This window comes from Nanorana parkeri, unplaced genomic scaffold, assembly GCF_000935625.1.
Source record: "Nanorana parkeri isolate BGI_ZX_2015 unplaced genomic scaffold, ASM93562v1 scaffold418, whole genome shotgun sequence".
NCBI classification, from domain to species: domain Eukaryota; kingdom Metazoa; phylum Chordata; class Amphibia; order Anura; family Dicroglossidae; genus Nanorana; species Nanorana parkeri.
Genome location: NW_017306686.1, coordinates 666,965 through 685,185, shown reverse-complemented (window position 1 = coordinate 685,185; position 18,221 = coordinate 666,965). Strand labels below are relative to the sequence as shown.

Here is an 18,221-nt window from a genome sequence, read left to right as displayed (position 1 = left end):
TTAGCAACCAGACCCCACCTCTTCTTTGAGTCTGGATGGGCAATACTATCTTTGCTACCAGTCCTTAATCACGGAGGCTTTGTAAAATTACCAACCACCCACACCTCCTATCTAAATCTGGATGGGCAGTACCATCCATGCTGCCAGTCCCTAATCACAGAAGTTTTATATTATTACCATATGCCCACGTCTCCTTTTTTTAAGTCTTGACGTGCAGTCCATTCTACCAGTGCTTAATTACAAAGGTGTGCATTATTACCAACCAACCCCTACATCTTCTCGCAGTCTAGATAGGCAGTACCATGCTTTCTGCCTGTCCAGAATCACATACATATGTATTATTACAAACCACCCTCACCCCCTCCGCTCCCTAAAGAGTCCATGTAACTTATAACCAGTCAGGAAGGCCCTAACACTTGTAAGGGGCCCTTTAAGGGTTGACATTTGCATGCATCTTCTTAAATTCAACACCATCCTGCCATGAAAGAACTGTGCGTGTGCAGATCAGGGGATGGTCTGCCAAAGGTAACATGGCTGGTTGGTGTTAAGGAACAGTGAGAGACCTAGCTATTTCCCCATCCCATTCACAGACCCCCATCACAGATTATTCAGCTGATAATAAAACCAAGGAAGATTGTAGAATCATATTGTACCATATGTGGTCAGCTATGCACAACCATATCTGCCAGACATTTCATATTTTTTATAGGTATTATTACCTTTAACATAATGTATCCTTTGTTTTAGGATTACTTGACAAAAACTACTGTTTCCCTAATGGAGAGTATCACCCAAAAGCTTAAAACTTTAAAAACTTGGCAAATTGCTAGTATTGCCCCCTCCACCATGGAGTTTCATACTTCTTGGTGCATTCTTCTAAATATAAAATGAATACAATCTCCAGTAAGGAGAGAGGAGCGAATGGACTGAGATTGAAACTCAGATTCAGAGATTCCACCAAAGGAACCAATAACAGAATCCAGAGGGTGATTCAGACATCCATCTACTCAAAGCACAATGACAATATTAATTGAAGTCCCCTTATAAACAGCAAATAACGACTCATTAACAAATGCTGTTTGCACACTCCATATTCGCTGTACAGATTCACTATAACCCGGAAAAAAGTGCACAGTTTGTCATTCTGGAGATATATACAATTTGATTGGTTTGTGGAATCAATGGAATTCGTGGAGTGTCCTGTGGTTTATCCCGGAAGAACGAAATTATAAAATTAGCCTTGGTCAAGTGGTTGGAATGGGTAATTAAAGTGGATTAGAAATGTCAGTGGATCACATTAAAGACGCCCTTTCTTAGCATCACCAATGGCTCCCCAGACATCGAAGACAAACTCGTCCGGGAATGCAAAGTCTCCAAGAGCTTCATCCAAAGCCACCGCAAACTCATCTGGGTTATTCTTGTCCCTTCCGGCTTCCACCATTGTCGCAGCTGTCGACAAAACAAAAATACAGAGATGTGTCAGAACAGGTCATATAGAAAAACAATGTTTTCAGTTGTGGGGTCTATCATTGCAATGCTCCTCTCCGTGGTCATACAAAGTCCACCAACTTGGCAACTTATACATTTTTGTTTTATAGTTCAAGAACCTACCAGATTGGATATAAATTGAATGACAATTGTTGGTCATCTAAAGCTCATCAAAACAGGTTACAATCTGAATGTACACACTACTTTAGAGCTACCAAAACTGTGCAATAGGAGGATCCATCTAAACTACCAAATCGATATGTACCCAGTTGGGCAGAACCATGCGCTACTTAGCTGTTGGTATATCGTAGGGCCTGTGTTGATGGGCTTTGGGCTTGTTTTGATGGCATGAGTGTGAAGTCAGTTTGAGATGCTTCTGAAAACATTCTGAATCCACTGACAGATGCATTTGACCTCCTTCTGGCCCCAGCATTTTACCTGCTTTAAACAAGACTTGTATGGGAATCCAAAACTCGTCCAAAAGAGATTTACAGTCACATTATATTGTGTGTGGTGAGTTTTAAGAGAACTGCACAGAGACAGTACAATTGTATATAGTTAGCAGAGACCTTGAGGTGTAGAATGAGAAGGGGGGGTATGAGAGAAAAAGTAGAGTGGATGGGAAGATGAGTAAAGAATATATTTGCATGCTGTATTTCCTTTGATAATTAGCTAAAAATAAACCAGGATGTTTATTTCTTGCTATAAACAGATCATATAAAAATAGCATTGTACTGAAATGCAGACAGTAAAAGAGTTTGTCGAGATTGGAGAAATGTTCCATTGAAAATATATCATCCAGTGATATTGTAGCCACTAGGTGGTGATGTCCAATAAATACTTGAGTATCCTATGACATGCTCCTGAAGCAAAACATGCAATAATGCTGACGCCATTTGTAGCAATATATGCAATCATATCAGAAGATCATATGTTCATGCCTTTATGCCTTTTTTATTTTTATAACAAGCTCATGCTTATAATTCGAAAACATCTGCCTGTGATATACAATACTGCCACATAAAATTAGTGCTGCGGTATGAAACCAGATGCAGTTCCATGAATATAACATAACGACTTCTGGATAAAATGTGTCATCGGCTCCTTGTGCGCTCTGACCTTTAACAGTACAGCTTTTAGTTTTCGGATGCAGAGTCTTAGTTTTCATGAAGTGTTTGGTCCTGTGGAAGGAAAGAAGCCTATCTTTGACAACCTCCTACTTCAGTGTATTCTGTTGATCAACTAGTCATTGCACACAATCTTATTTACCAGTGAACCCCTTTCTCTGCACAAACTGACTTAAAACTTGTTATCACCTGCCAGAAAATGATTGAGAATGTTCAATATGGGTGTTGCTGCAGAATCACAGTCCAGGACACAGAGTGCTAATAACCTGATATAATTTATAAAATAAGTACACTTTTAGACAAAGTGTACTTCTCTGTACCCCCCCCCCCCCCCTCCCCTGACCTAAACGATCCCACCCTTGCCCTTCACAGATCTAAACTGAGATCCAAGGCCCATGCTCCAGTGTCTGCTGACATCTAGCGCTACAAGACCCTCTCTCCTGACTGGGAGATTACACCATAGAAGTCTATGGGGCTGTTATGTGCAGGTGCGGCCAGCAGAGGGAGCATTGAGGCGCTGGATGTAAACACTAGTGGAACCATGCCCTTCAGATCTTGGTAAGCTCAGATCTGTGGAGCGGGCGGGTGGGGTCTTTTAGTTCAGTGGTGCGAGCAAAAAGGATAGGTGCACTTTGTTTTAAATCTATCCTTTAACTGCTTATTTTTTGCTCTGTGAAGTTCTAGGCTACAAGCGCTACAATCTGACTGTACAATCCTCCTTTAGATTTTTAATATCAGAACTAATCTAGGCAATACATTTGTATACAATTAGACAGGGCCTTGCACTCCATAGTTGTTAGTAGATCCAAATGAGATTGTACAGTCAGCTTGTGACAAGTGTAGTGAGCTTTAGATCTACAATAGGACCTCTGCTGCCCACTAGCTTGCAGAAAGTAAATTACCAGGAACCTTTACTTCTTTGTTGAGCCAAACCGCTGGCAGAATCTTCAGCATCTGACCAGTCTAATGCCTGGTCCCCCTCTGTGTGTCTTGACCTTGCAGGTCACAGTACTGATGTAGGGGCTGGGGGAAGAACCACAGTGCACATCGTGGGACCAGCATCTGATGCACCAATGTTTGATGTTGAAGATTCTTTCAGTCACTTATCTCTTTAACACAATGGTGGGACAGGTGCGTATCAAGCCTGAAGAAGGACTACCACTCCATGTAAGATATAGCTCTTTTACTGCAAATAGCAATCACAGACGCAAGGTTCAAATGCACACTTGTCCTCTTTGTCAAGGCTTCTAGACTTTGGGCAAAGGGGATCTGCATGCCCTTGAAATATGTGTCAGTGATTGATGTTTGCAGTAAAAGAGTTCAATCTTACAAGGAGTGGTGGTCTTTCTTCACACTAAATCTCTAGCAGCGCGACCACTAGCTGTGGACCCTGGAGTCGAGAGGTGTGTGTGAGGAACAGATACATATTTCGCTAGGTGTGAACTGTGGGTGGGAGGTGGTGATGAATGGCAACACAACGCACCTCCTGCACCAGAACGCATAGTAGGTGTGATTGCGCTGTACAGTGAGTTAATGGCACAGGACTGTTCAATTAACGCACTGTACTATACTAGTGTGAACGGGCCCTCAAAAACACTGCCAGACACACACAACCACAGACACAATCTCACACACATATACACACTCCAAAAAAAATGATTTTTTTTTTAAAGATCCATCCAGTCTCCCTACCTTACGAGAACTGGAGTGGATCCTCAGCCTGGGGTCCTGTGTGGGCTGCTGTGTTGTGATGGAGCTCTATCCATACTGTACATGCATTGCTTGTACAGCTCCCTTTCGGGCCCTGTTGAGGTGCCGGGAGACAGAATGTGATGTCACTCCGGTCCAGGCACCTCTGCAGGACAGGCGAGGGAGCTGTAAGCAATGCACGTATAGATGGAGCTCCCTCATGGCCATAGCTCCAGCCCACCGCACCCCACCTCAAGCTGACATTCGGCATGGGGCAGCATATTCTGAATGGCTGCTTGGCCTGATAACTGACAGTGCTGCACTAGGGGGGGGACTGAGGAGCCTCTCACCTAGAAAAGTGGAAGGCACATGGCGACCCACTGAACACGGGGTCGCGACCCACTTTTGGGTCACAACCCACCAGTTGAGAACCATGGGTGTATATTTATTTTCTTTTATGCATATGGAATACAGTATATAAGCCTCAGCATTTGAATAGGGTCCAGTAAGTGCATTCCCTCCGCCCGGAAAGAGTGACGGGTTGTTCAGGCACCAAGCACAGCATTGTAAATTAGTGGATTGAGCATTCATATTTGCCCCATAGCTGAAAGTACAGACTCTTTTAACTGCCTCCGGGCCGGACGTAGTAGAAAAACGGCCGGCCGGGAGCTCTCTAGATCTGAGCGGGCGTCTTTAGACGTCTGCTCAGACACGCCCCCTCGCGCGTGCAGATGGCGCGCACGAGGGTGAAATGGCCGTTATTTAAAAACAGGCAGCGATGCCTGTTACCATACAAGCGATATGCCGGCTGTAGAGCCTGCAGATCGCGTGTATGGGGTGCCGATCGGTGTGTGTGTGTGTGTGTGTCCTCCGCGCCCCCCCGCCGTTGTCCCGCTGATCCCGGGCTCGTGTACCCCTTGGTACACAAGCTCCCTCCGGTCCCCTTTCCTCTGCAAGAATGCGGAAGTGTTGTATAATACATCACTTCCGCATTCTTGTGTCACTCTCCAGCTTCAGAAGCTGCAAAAGAAGCTGATGGAGCCGATCTGTGCTTCATCAGCTTCTTTTTGGGGGTCCTATGTGACATTAGGGGTCTTGGAGACCCCTGATGTCTCCATAAAGAGGACCGGTCACATATTTTGCTATCACATAGGGGAGTTTAATTAGCCCGCGTATGTGATAGCAATAAAGTTTAGTGAAAAAAATTTCAGTTTCCCCCCCCCCCAAAATTTAAAGTTACACATAAAAAAACAAAAAAAAAATTTAAGTCCCCACCCATACATACACGCATGCAAACATGCGTCGGGGGCGCATACGTGCAAAAAAGACGATTGCTCCCATTACGCTGCACATGTTACATATCGCCGCGAACGTCGGAGTGAGAGCAATAAGTCTAAGGCCATCAATCACTGATAACAGTAAACTGATGAGCGGTAATAGCTTTTAAAGTGTCGCCTATGGCCCATTTTGGGTATGGTAGTTTTCTGCAATTTCGCGGGTGCGCGCAATTTTAAAGCTTGACATGTTTGGTGTCTATTTACCCAACGTGACCCGATCTTTTTTATTTTACCAAAAAACTGGGTAATAATAAATGTTTCCTAACATAATGTTAAAAAAAAACTTTTTTTTCTCAAAAGTTTCTGTCATTTTTCCTAATTATAGTAAAAAATAAAACCCCCAGTGGTTATTAAATACCACCAAAAGAAAGCTCTATCTGTCCCCAAAAAATGGTATAAAATGTATTTCAGTACAGCGTTGCATGACGGAATAAACATCAGTCACAGTACTCCAGCGCTGAACACTGAAAAATGGCCTGGCCAGGAAGGGGGTCTAAACACCTGGTCTTGAAGTGGTTAAGGAACTCCACTGAAGCATTAGGGAGGAGGGCAGCACACACTGCTAACCTTCCACAGTGTTCTTTGTAGCATAGCACCATGTTACAGAGATTGAGAGTGATGCCTCACATGTGGATCCCAATACTGACTTTGCAATTTTCAAACCTTCTGGTAGGTCAGCCAGCTTATTTATACCCAAGCTATGGCTCCATTTGTAAGTAAATGATACAATGAAAAGCATAACCAAGATGCAGTCAGAGCACAAATTCCAGAGAAAGGCTAAAGCTTGTGTACCTAGCACGTTAAAGGACACACAGTCCATGTGACAGTACAAGCCTGTGCCTATTTATGTGTGAACCTTTGTGGACTTGGCGACTGCCATTGCACTTTCCATCCAGGGAAACAAAAAGATCCTTTATGAACATCTTTGGTCTCCCAGAGTAAACAAATTAATTCTATTAAAATACAATCTGCTGCCATTACTGCTTAGCACATTCACAAATATCACATTAAACTGAAGACTATTTAGAAAAATATCAAATTATGGGTGGATTATTTACAAGAATCCCATTACATAAGTTAAATTAGGATCACGCGGTTTTCATTAGCTGTCAAACTGTGGTTTTCTTTTTTTTCTAAGTGAATCCAGGAACCTGGAACACGAAGTTCAGACTATAATTTCTTACTGCAGCAATACCGGTTCAATGTCACAGACGCGGCAGTGCTATCACCAACAGATCTCAGGTAGGGCCAGATATAGGCCAGGTGGTCATGCTTAGCTGGCTCAGCTTCCGTCTGCATATAATTAAAAGGTTATTCCTATTATCTACAGTAATGTGCGGTACTGTTTTATTATAGAGGAAAATCAAATTAAAATTGTATTTTGCTGCACTGAATTTAGAAATGTGCAATTTAAGAAATTACTGTTTTATGCGAATGGATTCCCTGCATCCTTCTTCATATCCCTGTTAATAAAAAATAGTACTGTTTACCGTAAAAACAACTTGCTCTATGGGGCTATGGACAGAAACCTGAAGTGCTACCTCTTTTTTTAAACTAGTTTTTATATACAGTAGGTGAATGCAGTCAGCTGAAATTTTATCTCCAGTCCAGGCTTTCTCAACCAAGTTATAATGCTTGTTCCTGTACAAGTCGTCTGAGAATAGCTTGCTTAGTGTAGTTTCACCTTTAGTATCCCCCGTTCCCCTAAGGCAAGTATGCCTACCGATACTTGGTTGCCCTAGGACTTTTACACAATGCTATATTCTCTGGCCAGGTAGTACAAAAGGCTGAGCAAGAGTAGAATGAAGAGTACCTGTGGTTAGGGAGGTGCAGATGTCCATAGAGGATGGCAGAAGTGGTGCCAAAGCTGGGGAGTAACCAGAGTGATGTAGGAAGAGGCTGGCAGCAGCTCGTATGGCATAGTCAGAAATGTGAGACTAAAAATAAATCTGTATTTCTTTATTAAATTTCCATAAGTTCTATCCCGCTCCTAATGTCCATATCCATCTAGAAGTTTGTAAACTTATTTGTTGAAGATGCCCATAGGAAAGACTTCCTCAATGTACTGACACAATGTCACTCAGCCCTGTGAGTATGCATGTGAGATAGGGATCTTAGATTGTATGCTCCTTCGGGGCAGGGACCGTTGTGCAACTATGTAAAGTGCCGCATAAATTGTCGGCGGTATATAAATACCTGTAATAAACAAATAAAATAGTCTTGAGAAATCAAGATTGTATCGCATCAAGCCGCAGAGAAAGAGATGTAAAGCACACTGGGAATCCAGGAAGTTGTTGGAAGTGATGGGCAGATGGAAAGCAGCACTCACTACATAAAAGGGATTTTTTTTTAAGTAAGCTTTGATTGCATTATCAAACACAACTCTAGTATGTATTCCTATTACAATGCTGATGTTATAACAGGAGAGGATGTGCTGGGACTTTACAACTCCTTTAACAAACAGATATTACATAATGCTGTCAATGGTATATTTAACAGACCAAAAGAGAGCAAATAAGAGAAGTTCATTGGTGGGGTTTATATACACTTTAGGTTTTGTATACTTGCTTGCAGTGTGATGGCTTTTTGTATCTATCGTAAAGTGAGAGGCAAAGAATCACCACCAGTATTCACAGTCCTGCAGTCAATGTAAAGCTAAGTGATGGTGTCCCCCTGCCCTGTTGGATTCCGCACAATGCAGAAGAAACAACTGGGGAGTAGTGATTAGGGGGGCTGGCTGCAGACCAAGTTCCCCAAGCCTGTGCAAAACTGTCAATGACAGACATCCCTCCTGGCCCAATCAGTTGCGGTAGAGGCATTCCCCAACCATTTGTGATGAGTAGCTGCGGGGCGGGTATTGCTTCTGCCACAACTGACAGTTTTGAGCGGTGTTGAGCTTGGTTTGCGCCAAGCCCCCGCACATCACTACTTCCCGGTTGTTTCTCCTACATTGTGTGGAATCCACCAGGACACTACTGGGAAGTCAAGTTGTGCAAAATGCTTACTGTGTAACACCAAACAAGCACCTCCAAAAATGGCACTGCGTCATGTAGCATAGGTATGAACGGGCATCATAGAGAATAATTCTTAGATGCTCTTTTTAAAAAAAACTGTTTACCCAGATCAATAGCTCAAGCTCATATTCACAAACAAACAAAAGGTATGGCTCATCCCCCTTCCTCACCATGTCTGCCTGCGCTGTTCTGACAGGACTTTATAGGAGGAATTTATCAAAACAGGAGCAGACAGAATCTGGAGCAGTTGCCCATAGTAATCAATCAGCTTCTCACTTCAGTTTGTTCAGTTAAAGTAGAACTATGAGGTGAGTGATTTACATTCATCCTCATAGTTAGAAACGATGTGTGACATTGAAACTGTCACAGGTCGGCTCTATTGATCGGGAATTAAACGAACACATGCCATTGCTCGCTCACTTCCCGATCATCTCCCTGCAAAGGGATCCACAGGAATTCTCCTCTCCCCTCTCTGATCCTCCAGCGCTGACTGGAGGAACGGACAGGAGGGTGGGCGGGCACAGCTGGTTCTACCTCTTAATAGGCAGAGCCCGCTATCAATCAGCCAGCTGGGTGGATCTCGACAGTATTGTCAGGATCCGTCCCGGCTGCGGCGCTCTCGGTATATAGTGGGCAATAGCCCACTATATGCTGAGCTTTGGGTCACAGGAGGAGGTTAGTATATGTCCTCCCGTGACCCTAAAGAGAACTATAGGATAATAGGACTATAGGATAGTTCTCTTTTAAGATTTGAAAATGAAAGAGAGAAGCCAGGAAACTGCTCCAGATTCTGCCTGCTCCAGTTTTGATGAAGTTCCTATTGTTTTCAATTACAGACAGAATCTTAACAACTTCTGGCTCCACCTACCCGGAGGTGAGTATTTGCGCACTTTCGTTCTGCTTTAAAGGTTTGTTTTTTTAGCAAAATAAATATTTTATATTAATTGGTACATAAAGGCATAAACCAGCAATTTAGAAAGTTATAATAAAATTGATCCAGAACCTTTACTGTTTCCATTTAACTGTACTGTAATAAAATATGAATGTTGTGTCTTGTAGTAAATAGAGCGTAGGGCATTCCAAGTAAAATCCTAAAGCAAGCCAAAATACTTTCCATGTGTGCAAGATGTGATGAATTTTGACAAATATTTTAAAATCATTGTGTTTAGGCCATCTCGACAGCTTACACAACACCGCCTCACAAATACCAACAGGAGAACATAAGGAAATAATTTAACGAGCAATTTCGCTGGCAGCCAGGCCACAGCTTTGGAGTAGAAGGGATTTGGACTCAGGTAGCCTCACGGCAGCCATGTTATTGAAGCCGACCGCTTTAAAAAATCCTAGGTTTATCGGTCTGTGGTTACTTTTTGGGTAAATACTTCAAATAGGTGTAGGGTGAGCCTGTGTTTATTTTCAAGAATCAGCCCAGCGAAAACTTTCCATGAACTCCACTTGACTTTTTGGCTTGAAAAGCTCAAAGTTCAGATTTGATTTGTGAAACAATCCCGAGAGATGTGTTTTGTTAGGCCGAGCGCCAGCTGCAGCCCAGTAAAACCGTCTTCGCCACAGGCCGTGAATTCAAGGCATTTTCAGTGAAAATAAATTGAATTTCCCCAGTCTTCTACTTTCCATTAGGTTTTTACCGTCTCGAAGTACGCCATTTCGGCTCAGAAACCTCAAGATTGTTTGAAAACCGCATTTTAATAATGCATATACAAGCAGAACATTTCCCAGAGCCCCCAGGCAACACAGATCCCCGCTGGGAGGGGATGAGGGTAATACAGAAGGGGGATTATGGCGACCTTTGAATCTTATTATACGAAGATGAAAGGGGACTCACCTAACTCGATGTCTCTTATGCCCATGTAGCTCTCTAGAAGGTCATCCACTTTCTTGATCGCCTTTTCTTCAAAAGCAGTCGGCTACGAAAGGACAAGAACAGAAATGATTTTTAAGAGAACGTAAATGATATTTAAATAACAAGCAACTTATAAATGTCAGAGTTCAAAGACTAGGTTACTGTAAGTCAAGGAATCACCACTGAATTGAAACTTTCCTTCTCCACAAATATAGTGTTTTAAGACAGGAAAGAGAGTTTATACAATTGGTAAGTACTTTCTATTACCCATTTTGTTTCTATATGTCAGTCACAGTCCTGAAAGACAGTAGACCCAGGCTTCTGACCAGACATTTCTCTGCTACAGCAAGGCAACAAAGTTTGGTCACAGCCCTGCCCCCAGCCAGGACAGTGAAGGAGTAGCGAGGAAATAATGAGCTCATTCCTCTACTCAGTCTGTCTCTCCTATCATCAGCAAGTTCCTTCTGAAAGCAACAGGTTCACTTAACACTGCCCTCTCCAGCTACACATACTTTCCTTGGCTCCCTGTTCAACCACCACAGAGCAAAGCCAATTAGGCCTTGGCAATCTCCAAGTCACAAAGGCTGAGGACTCTCTCCATATCCCCAGGTGACAGCACTGCATTCCTGAGTAACTAATCAGCACCGTTGGCACTGTGACATAGATGGAGGCGCAGTCAGAGTCTCGTGGGACTTGAAATTCCAGAGCAGCTGGAATACCAAGGTTGCCTACCCCTGTTATATGACATGCTAGAAGATCTGCATGAACAACAATGGTCATTCCCTTTTCTCTTAAAGCAAGGGAACACGCCACCCACTTTGGAGCAAGCACTACATCCAAATATCGGCTGATGTTTGAATCTACTGTATGTTTCGACCAATGTTTGGAAGGCTCCTCACTGGTCTATCTAAATGTGTATGAATGTTATATGATGGAGGTACCCAACAAACAAAGTTTGGGAAACTGCTATGACTATTTCTCACAATAACGTGCATTTAATACTGGAACACCCCCCCTCCCCAACTGGGGTTCTGTGCTATTGATATTACATTCTGTTAGCAATTTGCCCGCCAAGAGTACTTTCCTGGACGTGTCGAGGTTTATACTGGCACATGCATGCTGCAGCTCACATGTATAGCTGAGAGCTAATGTTCTCCTAGATTGGTCTCACTGTACAGACAGACTGTACTAAAGGATTATCTGTTGTATCTGAACTATTAGAGAAGATTGTTTTTCTTCCACAGGTACTGAACATATTGACCTTGAAACCTGCGCTGTCTCAAATCGAAGAGTTCCATCTCACCTTCACATAAATTGATAGTTAGATGCTCTTTTTATTCTCTTCTCTACAGTGAGGGTGGACTAATCTATATATAATTCAGGAGCCAGTCAGGCTAATCTAGATGTTGAGAATCTTTACGCACATCCACAGATGACAAAAGCAAAAAAAATTTATGGTTGTTTAGGAGCATTGGCAGCGAGCCCCTGGAATTAATGAAGGCTTTTTCTGTACTTACTGTTCTGAAAAGTACGTGATTGGCTTAAATGACTGATATTACGGTGCAGTGGTAGACCCCATGATGTTTTGGCCTACAGAAATTGTGATTTTAAGGCTGGCCATGCACCGCCCATCTGCCCTCTGCCCTGCACCCCCCTGAAATGATGGCAGATAGCACAGGAAGCAATAGCTTCTTTGCTATCTGCTGTTTTGTTTGTTTTTTAGTATTCTGACAGCGCTGCCGTCAGAATAATAATTTAAAAAAACAGCTTAGGAATGAATAGCTAGATTGCTATTGGCTATTTCAATTTGCAATATACAATACCAAGCTGGCTATGGAGAACTTCAGGTCCCCTCTGCTGATTGACAGCAGCAGTGGGCGGGTGCAATAGCTAGTCTGCTATTGGCTATTGCAAAGTGAAATAACCAATAGCAAGCTAGCCATTCATTCCTAAGCTTTTTTTTTTTTATTTCTCTGACTGACTATGGCCGGCGGCCCCGATGTCATTGCAGGGAAAGGTTTACTCTGCTAGATTGAGCAGAGTGAACCTTTCCAGGAGAAAATGTTTCTCTCCCGGGTGGCCGGGAACTGCTATCTAATAGCGGGAGACTCCCAGAGCGTCCGGGAGAGTTGGGATGTCTGGATAATGCCATCAGAGACTTGTACAAGACTGTACGTATAGAAAATCACTATAACAATATTTTTTGCTCAGATTACGCAACAGACTTCAAAATCTGAAAGATGCATGTGTAGGCCAGAAAGCCTCAGCTGACTTCCCGGACGCCAACTGGGGAACTTTAAAAGCATTAGCAAATCAGCACATTCCAACAGTCCTTATTAAAGTGCATGTCAGGGCAAAAAAAAACATATGCAGTACATCTCTCCAACATATGCACATTTCCCTGTGTTTTATCCCTTTGAAGATGCTACAAGTACAGAAAAATACCCACTGATCAACCACTTCATTCTTTATTTCCTGCTGCGGCTGACAACACAGTGCCTTCTCTGAGGTGAAATAGCAAGAAAGGGTGTCAGCCCTGCCCAACTGTCACTAGTAAACTAGAATCCTTCCCCCACCTCATCTCCACAACATAACTAATAAATTGTTTTGTAATCCAAGAAAATAACGGGGGCTGATTATACTCTTTGTGCTAACGCAGGACGAGTGAACAGCTCTGAATTTCAGGGTCAACAGGTAATTTTTTGCACTTATGGAACAAATCTTAGACAGTGCTTCTGAGGCTAGAATTGGCAGACCAAAGGGGGCAGTAAAAGATGTTTAATGTTAGGATATGACACTAATGGGTTCAAAGATTTAAAAGGCCTATTCCAGCCAAAGCTTTTTGTTAATGTAATGTGAGAACATGCATGTATTTAATACCATCTAGGTTATCATTGGGGAACTTCCCAACACTTCCTGCCCCCCTATCACTGGAACAGGAAGTGAGGGAAAACCTTTCCAATGGAAGATGAAGGAAAACCTTGAGGTTTTTCTCACGTGCTTCTCACTCACCTCATAGTTCTAGCCGATCTGTGACAATGAGACTGTCACAGGTCGGCTCAGTAGATCGGGAGGTGAGCGAACACATACCGGCGTTTGCGCACCTCTCGATCCTGTCACGGCTCTCTGCCGTGACAGGGGAGGGGCTGGATTTCCCGCTCCGATCCGCCAGCGCTGACTGGCGGAACGGACGCGGGAGGGGGCGGGTACAGCTGGCTCTGCCTCTAGATAGGCAGAGCCAGCTGTCACTCGCGCAGCTGGGCGGATCTCGACATCGATGTCGGGATCCGCTCCGGCTGCGGCGTCTTAGTATACCACGAGCTGTAGCTCGCGGTATACTGAGCTTAGGGTAACGGGAGGATGCTAGTTTGTGTCCTCCCGTTACCCTAAAGAGAACTATGGGGAAAAGCCCTGACCCCATAGTTCTCCTTTAATGGAAGACGAGCAGCAATAATAGCACCTGTGTAGTCCAGTGTGCAAGGGTTATAACCTGTGGCAGTTCTAAAATGCTCTGTGCCCCCACTGGGGAGATTTCCTCTTACTTTCTGCCCCATTGTCACTCTTAAAATGGAGCTGAACTCAAAAAGTGATCATTTCTATGTTATAGCAAACATCTAGAAATTTTAATTGTGCCTAATCAATATGTAAAAAAATATATATTTTATCTAGAATTTCTCCTGAAAAATAGTAGAGCACTTCCTGATATGCGAGTGTGTCTAGGCACTCCTGGGCCTCCAGCTTACAGCTGCATATCTACAATGCATGATGTAAGGCACCGCTGCCTCTGGCTACTAGTCTTGGGATATATGGAGTAAGATATGGTTATGTCACTACTTGCTACTCACTGCTCTCTACCTAGATGGCTTCCTCCAAATGGAGATACCGCGCAGAACAAGGCATGGTATGTCAGTTATGGAGAAACCATAGACAATAATGGTGACTAGTCATTTGCCCTCGGCCTGCCTCTTTTTGGGGCACAGAGTTCAATTCATCTTTAAAAGACTACAGGTTACCTTTTTATGTAATTTTTCCAAGAATGGCTGGAATAAAACATTAGGTCACTTCCCGGGTGTTAAAAAGTTATGACTTACCACTTCCTCCACAGTAGCTGGTCCTTTAGATCGTAACCGTAATGTCTCCCTTCCAGTGGAAATTTTGCCATCTGTTGTCTTCCCAGCTCTTGACCTTGGCTCAATCATTTCTGGGAAAAAAAAATTCAAATTTCTATTAAACTATAATTTGAACAAACCGTATAATATCCTCAGAGCACCGTCCCAGCTTCAGAGCACTACGTAGTGGGACCAAGGCCGGTGAGCTGGGTAACAAACATTCATTGCTGAAGAGATGACATATCCCTAATGCATCCTGGGTAAATATAAATGCCTCCAAAATGTCCAAATTTTGACAAGATACTTTAAATTTTTCCGAAGAGGCCGAGCATTGAAAATGTAGGCGCCATTTAGAAGATTTTTAACGTAAAGAGGAACTTTACCCTCGTTGTAAAAATTCCACTAAGGCACCTTTAGAACTGTTGGGTAATAACAATTTACAAACAGTTATTTTTAGATACCGTATTTTTCGCTCCTTAAGACGCACTTTTTCCCCACAAAAGGAGGGGGGAAATGTGCCTGCGTTTTATGGAGCGAAACCCGACGCCCGAGACATGCATTTTTAGCCACTACTCATTTAATACGAGTGATCTAATTCGATCACTCGTATTAAAACCGATCAGCGTCGGCGGCGATCAAGATGACCATAGAGCAGACGAAGAACGGACGTTCTTCGTCTGCTCTGTGTGATCACTGAGAGCGTGGCGCTGTAATCACAGCGCCACCTGTCTCAGCGGTCACTAACTGCAGCTTCTGTGACAGAAGCTGTCACAGAAGCTACAATCTGCCAAGTGCTCCATAAAGCACACTGGACCTCCCTGCGTCCTATGGTTCGGTGCGTCTCATGGAACGCAAAAGTCATGGCCTAAATTAAGTGTGTCTTGCATATGGATTGTCCATTGCATTTTCATTACATGTAATATAAATGTTCCTGAGACTCCTGCTACTGCAGCACAAACATGACACAAACAGTAAGACTCCATGACATACCATTTTTGGCAGGAGCTACAAAGCAGAACCACCTAATGGTTTCAAATGTCTCTCGAAAACTCCTCTAATGATGACTCTACCGGTTAGACTTGTATTCTTTTTTTATACCATGGAATGTGCAACTAGAAACTCTTTGGAACCAAAATACTTAAAAGGTGGTGATCTTGACCCTGAAATTCCCAAGCGATATAATAAGCCATTGTTCTATACAACAGAAAGGTCAGTTTTGTGTAGAATCATCTTTTAAATCTCTCCATAACTTGAATGCACTATAAATAGCCTACACTGTTTCCAATTTGAGCACTGCGATGTGATGTCTATGATAACAGCTGATGTTCATTATTTTCGCCTCCTCACATAAAGAAAACAGTGAAAGAGTCAACACATCCCACAAGAAGCTTTTTAAGACCAATGGCCTCGCGCCAGTACCGCCAACCCTCTTTGTAATAAAGGTCCAATTACTGATATATCTATCGCAATTCTATTATCTTATGGTGAAGAGGGAATTGCAGCCTAATCCGAACCTTTGTGACATAACAAGACCTGCCAAACTGAATCAATATGGGAAACTCGAGAAGCCATTGGAAGGAAGCCGACGTATGTATTATTTAAAACCGTATGTACTGCTTGAGGGTCCAGAACCATTACATGGCCAATTCTTTCGAAGGCCTCTACAGAACAGGACTTAAGACGTTTAAGGAAATGGGCAAGGTGCCTTTTCCAGGCTGCTTTAGGCCATATTAAAACCACCCATGGAGGAAAGAATTGTCAATACGCTGCAATGCCAAACATAACTTTCCTGTACCTAATGTATTAACATTCTGGAGGAATTGGTGGTTTTCTTATTGTTGCATCTCACAAAGGTTCTCCTATTGATGTTTTTATTTAAAGGGCAGCTACACTTCTAAGTTAAACCTCACTATTTGGTCACCTTTCTTAACCTCTGCATCAAACTATAGCAATAGACCTCAGATACAGATATTGTCTTCCACCACCACCACCCCTGGGCTACACAGTAGATGGTTCTGCTTACAATTCCGCTGAGGTCATGGGTTCCTCCCCTTGTCCTACTCCTAAAGGTAGTCCTTCCAGCTGGACAGCTTGGTGCTTACCTAATGACAGGTAAGTGCCACCCTGTCCAGATGTATTATCACATAGCTCAAAATTAGACATGTAAACTGCTGAAAAATTCGGTTTGGATATTTGGTTATTTCGGAATTCAGGATTCGGATCCGAAATTCAATTCGGTTCAGGGTTCGGATTTGGATGAAATACGAATTTCCTTAGTTTCAGGTGAGTTTACGAATATTCATTGTGAGTAAAACAAAAAACCATATACAGATATTAATACTAAAGCTGAATCTCCTAGACCAGAATGGCATTCGGATACGAATTTACGAATTTCATTCGGGAGCTCCCGAATGCCATTCGGGTCTGGGAGCCTCAGCTTTAGTAATATATGTATATGGCACCCAGATCCGAATAGCATTCAGGATCTGAATTCCCGAATTGCATTCGGGGGCTCCTGAATGCCATTCAGGTCTGGGAGCCATATGCATATATTACTAAAGTGTGATATATTACCCAGGCGGCCGCTATGGGGCCCGGGCACAGGGGAGCCCGGCCAGGGCATTCCTCTGATGCTGTGTGGGCCGCCTGGGTCGCTATGGTGTTTCGGGGTGCTGGCTGTCACTGACATAGCTCAGCAGCAGCTGTGAGGGAGAACGTTCCCTCTCACAGTCGCTGCGGAGCTGTGTCAGTGACAGCCTGCAGATGCGGCCGGTTACACCGGCGTTTGCAGTAAAGAAGGAGGCAGGGCCCGCCTAACAGCAACCTCGCCTCCTCTCACATCACTGGCCAGCGATCTAAGAGCAGGTGGGGCCAGTGATGTAAGAGGAGGCGGGGCACGTCGATAGAAGGAGGCGGAGCCCGGGGACGGAAGAGGAGATGGGGGCCCGGCGGCGGCGACCACGGAGGTGGACAATGCTGACAGGTAAGAGGCGTGCAGCCCAACTGAGACCTTGCAGAGCCCACTATAGAGACTCTATGGTGGGCTCTGCAAGTGGCATAACTAGCAATTACTGGGCCCCATACAAAATTTTGCTATGGGGCCCTGTGACTTCTAGTTACGCCCTCGCTAGCGGAGCCAAAAAATTCAAAGTGCTCCTTTTTACATATAGCCCCTTCTGTTCCTGAAGTTGCACATGACCCAACTCTGTTGCTCTGTCCACACCTACCGACTGGTTCAGCTTTAAAATGAACAGCGCTAATATTAATGAGATGGGAGGGGTGGAGCAAAGAGCGACTTAGGAACTGTAGTTTAACGCCGTGTGCATGAGTTTGGGCTCATGCACACGGCATTAAATAGCTGTATAGCAGCCGTATAGCATACAATATGGATGATTGACAGGTGGAGTGTATAGCCGCCATCAGTCAGCCTGGGGAAATCAATGGCATGCAAATATATGTGAATCTGAGCAGATACATGCATACAGGGCCATATAAAGGTGGGACCCAATGCAAAAACACACAAAAAAGTGGAGTTCTCCCATAAATATCAGAGTCCTCCCCCTTCACATTAGGAGCCCCCTTTCACATTAGGAGCC

General features: G+C 43.7%; 1 protein-coding gene across 1 annotated transcript in view; it reads right to left on the bottom strand.

Annotated features, from left to right (window-relative positions):
- Positions 1-1,278: 1,278 nt before the first annotated feature.
- GIPC2 (GIPC PDZ domain containing family member 2) overlaps positions 1,279-18,221 on the bottom strand; it is a 54,832-nt gene continuing 37,889 nt past the window's right edge. The window contains exons 4-6 of the mRNA XM_018559864.1: positions 14,608-14,717; positions 10,499-10,580; positions 1,279-1,449 (exon numbers count right to left, since the gene is read on the bottom strand). Coding sequence (XP_018415366.1) covers positions 1,298-1,449; positions 10,499-10,580; positions 14,608-14,717 — 344 coding nt within the window. The 3' untranslated portion in view covers positions 1,279-1,297. The remainder of the gene's footprint in view (positions 1,450-10,498; positions 10,581-14,607; positions 14,718-18,221) is intronic.